We start from the raw sequence: 4,833 nt of genomic DNA, 5'->3' as shown, positions 1-4,833 counted from the left end.
ACCTGGTGAATCCAGCATGGCATAAATAAGCATTAGTGCATTGCTGTCAAGTCACCATTACCCTGCATGTTGCAGCGTGGTATTGGCATTCTGTTTTATATCTATTTTGATTTGCTCCAGTTTGAAACCATAAAACAGGACTGAAGATTTTGTTTCCTTATTTGCAGGCCTCCAGACAGTGGGGATATTCCGAGTTGGAAGCTCAAAAAAGAGAGTGAGACAAGTAAGTGAAAAGTGGAGATGATATTGTACATTTCACTTGACTTTTAGGTGAATTACCTTGTGCAAAGTTCGAGCTTATGCAAATTCATTTCTGAATATCTTTTCTGCACCATCTCACCGATTATAGTATAATTGAGTCCCAAGAAGTAAAAGGTGAACTCAGAAGCTCAGAAAGATTCAGGATCATACAATTGAAAGCACAACATCTATACGTGCCCCTGGCATGTACAACAAAACAAAACTAATTTATAAACATTTTATTGACACTGTAAATTCAGGAGATTCAGAGCGTACCTGATCAGTAAGTGAAAATAAACAAAAAACAATTATATAGTACCCATTTCTACTAAAATGCAATATGAGTGATCCCGTTAATATCTCTTCTGTGAAAATGCTACATTTATAGCTTTAACTTCTCAAAAATAATGGTATTAATTTTCTATGGAACCACTGATTCCCCAATTCATCTTCCATGTGGGGATTGTACCCCTCAGTTTCCTTCAACACTTTCCAGATTTCTTGCAAAAGAAGTTTGGTATTAGAGCTTCAGAAGCAGGTTCCTATGATTAGACAGATATCTGTGTTCATGACAGCTTCATAAAAGACAAACCTTCCTTTGAGAAAAGAATTCATATGTTGGCTAAAAGAAAATTAAAATATTATTTTCCCTCTGTTGGTTCCAACAGAAAGAAGTAAGGAACCCAGCAATTCAAAAATGAAGCAAAATGAAAATAATTTTAGTTGGATGAAGCTGAAGAAACGATATTTGTTCATATTATTGAAACTAAGTGAAATAAATGCCTTCTTGTGTCTTTTCTTGTCCAGACAAAAGGGGTTTTTCAAAAGAAGTATGTTTTCTGTTTGGTTGGTTGGTTGGTTTTATTTATAATAGTCACTTAAGAGACTACTGAACAACATTTAACATTTCACAATAGGACTAGCAGGAAGAAGATAGCATAGTAACATTTCTTAGGCCTCCTGTGCAGAGCTGCAGAATATTTTCAAAAACGTTACCTCACTGAATTCGCCCACCAGCTGAGAGACAAAGCCTTTTCACCCACTTCTGAGGCTTAGAGAGATAAAGACATTTAATTCAAGACACACAGTTTAGATCAAGCTCTTTCCACAGTCCTTTCTTTCGGCACGCGCACGCATGTGTGTGTGTGTGTTCTCGCTCAGAAAAGTAACACAGTATGTTTGAATGGTCACGAATAGGGGTGGTGCCAATGGAAGCCTGCTTCGTTCTGGCTGCCTGGTGCACACTAAGGGCGAGTGACCTGGAATTGATGAGCCATTCAGGACAGTAATGGCCATTCTTATCAGGTGGTGAGGTGGCTAGTGACAGACATTATTCCTCAGATATATCTTTATTCACCCAAGGGAAAACCTTCGTATGGAGATTTGCTTATGGACTCTCCAAAAAAAAAATAATATATATATATATATATATAAAATAATAAGTGGTCAGATTTCAAGCATGAAGTATGATCCACCTCACCATTGATGGTGTTATATCACTTCATAACCCTCTACACTTTTTCTTCAGAACAACTGTCACAGTATTAAGAGCTAATTAGTGATTGATGAGGTTACCAGTTTATCACCTGACTGAGAGCTGGAGGAGGGGAAGGGCTTTGCCTCCTGACTCATCACTGCATTTTGAGGACCTTTACCAAGGCCTGGTACGCAGCAGATGGGCAGCACATCTGTCCTGAATGAGTGACAGAGCACACGAACACTTACAGAAGTTTACTGCCTAGAGCAGATTCATAAACTCACTGACTGATTTTAACATCAGAGAACAATACCTAAGAGAAGTTGAGCTGTCCGAGATGAAAGTGGGGTGTAGAGTTATGACTTCCTTCTGGCTATTGTGTTTTCCTACTGTGATAAATGCTAAAGGAGCGAGGGTAATGATGAAGGCAGGCAAACTTCCTGGAAAATGTTAATAAAGCTACTTTGACAAATCTAAGACAGATTTTATTTAGGTATTGTCACCCTTCAAGCCTCAGAGAAACAAATGGTTTCTCAGGGTGTTTAATTTCATTGTTTGCAGAAAAATCTCTTTGCTTCCTTGTCTAGTATTTGTGGAAAATGTCAGAATTCCAACGTGGTAAAATTGCTGACATGCAAAACTGCTATACAATGGATTCATTCCTCCCTCCCACAGTCAGAGTTGACCTAACCCCTTAGCTCTTCCTCCCAACCTTCTGGATGTCATTATCAAGCCCTGCTGCTTGTGTCATTAACAGTAAACCCACATACTTTTATTTAATAATGCATTTCCTATGTGTGTGTATATATATGTATATATATATGAAAGTGAAAGTGTCAGTCACTCAGTTGTGTCCAACTCTTTGTGACCCCCTGGACTGTAGCCCGTCAGGCTTCTCTGTCCATGGGATTCTCCAGGCAAAAATACTGGAGTGGGTTGCCATTCCCTTCTCCAGGGGATCTTCCCGACCCAGGGATTGAACCCAGGTCTCCTGCATTGCAGGCAGATTCTTTACAGTCTTAGCCACCAGGTGGCTATAGATATATACACATATATATGGGCTTATATCGGCTTCTCTGATGGCTATATAGTGAAACTAACACTTTCACTTCATTTATTCAGGGCTGGGTTTGCGTTGTTTGCTTCTCCTTCCTGGGGTCTGGGCGGGGTCTGGGTAAACCTACTCCTCGAGGCTGCGTGTCACAGCCCTTCTTTTGCTGGGCACTGAATGTTGAGGTGTGCTGTTCTGAGACTGCCACTGGAACCGTTGTCTTTCCAGCTACGTGAGGAGTTTGACCGTGGGGTTGATGTCTCCCTGGAGGAAGAGCACAGCGTCCATGATGTCGCTGCCTTGTTGAAGGAGTTCCTAAGGGACATGCCAGACCCCCTGCTCACCAGGGAGCTGTACACAGCTTTCATCAACACCCTCTGTATGTAACCCAGTCATCTGCAGGAATGTCTTACTGGGATGTCCCACTCACTCATCAAAACCTTGTGCATATGTTTCCTAATAGCTATTTTGACCTGATTTATCTATCTCTAATGATCGGGCTATTGGGGGAATTTTCTGAGACTTACCCTGGGGAGAATTGGCAGGAAGAAAGTTGCCATGAATCAAATGGAAGTAGCCAAGAAACACTGGGGATGCCTTCAGACGACTCTAGGATAGTAGAAAGTGCTACAAACTGATGCTTTGGAGTAACAGAGAGGATTGAGTCCATGCCTAAAAATGAGTGCATTTCTGGAACCCAGAGTGAGAAAGGGGGATGGGAAATATTCCAGGCAGAGCCCAGGATTAGGACTTGTAATGTGGCTGGTTCAGGGCTAGAGGCACAGCTCCCCAAAGGAGAACAGGAGGGCGACCGGGAGGAGGAAGTGGCTGGAACTGAGTGAGCCTCCATGAGTTCCTTCCTGCTGCAGGTGACAGGCTCAAAACAGAGAAGAAGACCCTGACTTTGTACCGGGTTTCGCTTATTGCCAACAAAGTCTACCTCCTGTGTACTGCTCAACAGATCAGGGCCTCCAAACTGTTAGAAAGTCAGATTTTAGAACATTCCCACATGGTTCGCAAATGGGCTGTGATCCCTAAAGTTTGTGAGGATTTCCACCAAGGGAAGGAAGAAGAAGAAAATAAGGGAAATGAGGTTACCTTTCTCGCCTGGATTAGAATGATTTCTGTGGGTGTTACATTTCCCCAGGTCACGTTGGTCTTTCTGTCCCTCATAGAACCTTACTGTTGAATTGCTAAACCAGTGGTGGGGGGCAGGAATGAAAGGTGACTTGCCTTGGTAATCCCTTTCTGAAGACAGTTGAGCCGGAAGGGCGTGACCTCCGCCTTGACTTACTGAGAGCCCCTCTTCTTGCCTTGCTCAGTGCTGGAGCCAGAGGAACAGCTGGGCACCTTGCAGCTCCTCATCTACCTGCTACCTCCCTGCAACTGCGACACACTCCACCGCCTGCTGCAGTTCCTGTCTATCGTGGCCAGGCACGCCGAGGACAACGTCAGCAAGGACGGCCAGGAGGTGCGCCCCCCACCGCCGCCACGCATGCGCGCCTCTTCCTTTTTCCTGTTTTGAAAGGGAGAGCTAAAAAAGAAAAAGGTGGCTTCCCTGGTGGCTCAGACGTGGGAGACCCAGGTTAGATCCCTGGGTTGGGAAGATCCTCTGGAGAAGGGACAGGTTACCCACTCCAGTATTCTTGGGCTTCCCTCGTGGCTCAGATGGTAAAGAATCTGCCTGCAATGCAAGAGACCAGGGTTCAATCCCTGGGTCAGGAAGATCTCCTGGAGGAGGGCGTGGCAGGCCACGCCGATATTCTTGCCTGGAGAATCCCATGGACACAGGGGCCTGGCAGGCTACAGTCCATGCAGTCGCACAGAGTTGGACACGACAGGGTGACTAAAGAGCAATGCATCTCAGTGCCACCTGGTATCAACTCCTACAGACAGGTTCTCCACCGTCCTTTGAACGCCTCTGGAATCTTCTTGTTGGACTTGGCCCCCAGTCTGAGGTCTTAGGCTCTGGTGTTCTTTGGTGCTTCAAGGTATTTTCCACTTTCTCCCTTGAACAAAGGAGAGATGCTGGCCTCAATTTTAAGTGACCTATTCAGTTCAATTC

General features: G+C 44.3%; 1 protein-coding gene across 1 annotated transcript in view; it reads left to right on the top strand.

Moving 5' to 3' along the window:
* ARHGAP6 (Rho GTPase activating protein 6) overlaps positions 1 to 4,833 on the top strand; it is a gene marked incomplete at its 3' end in the record, with an annotated part of 105,238 nt that overhangs the window by 94,050 nt on the left and 6,355 nt on the right. Inside the window, exons 7-9 of the mRNA XM_010830630.1 lie at positions 168 to 223; positions 2,997 to 3,147; positions 4,091 to 4,239. Coding sequence (XP_010828932.1) covers positions 168 to 223; positions 2,997 to 3,147; positions 4,091 to 4,239 — 356 coding nt within the window. The remainder of the gene's footprint in view (positions 1 to 167; positions 224 to 2,996; positions 3,148 to 4,090; positions 4,240 to 4,833) is intronic.

The sequence above is a fragment of the Bison bison genome, unplaced genomic scaffold (assembly GCF_000754665.1).
Source record: "Bison bison bison isolate TAMUID 2011002044 unplaced genomic scaffold, Bison_UMD1.0 scf7180017864518, whole genome shotgun sequence".
Classification (NCBI taxonomy): domain Eukaryota; kingdom Metazoa; phylum Chordata; class Mammalia; order Artiodactyla; family Bovidae; genus Bison; species Bison bison.
Note: the sequence above shows the minus strand (reverse complement) of the source record. Positions and strands in the feature narration are given on the sequence as shown.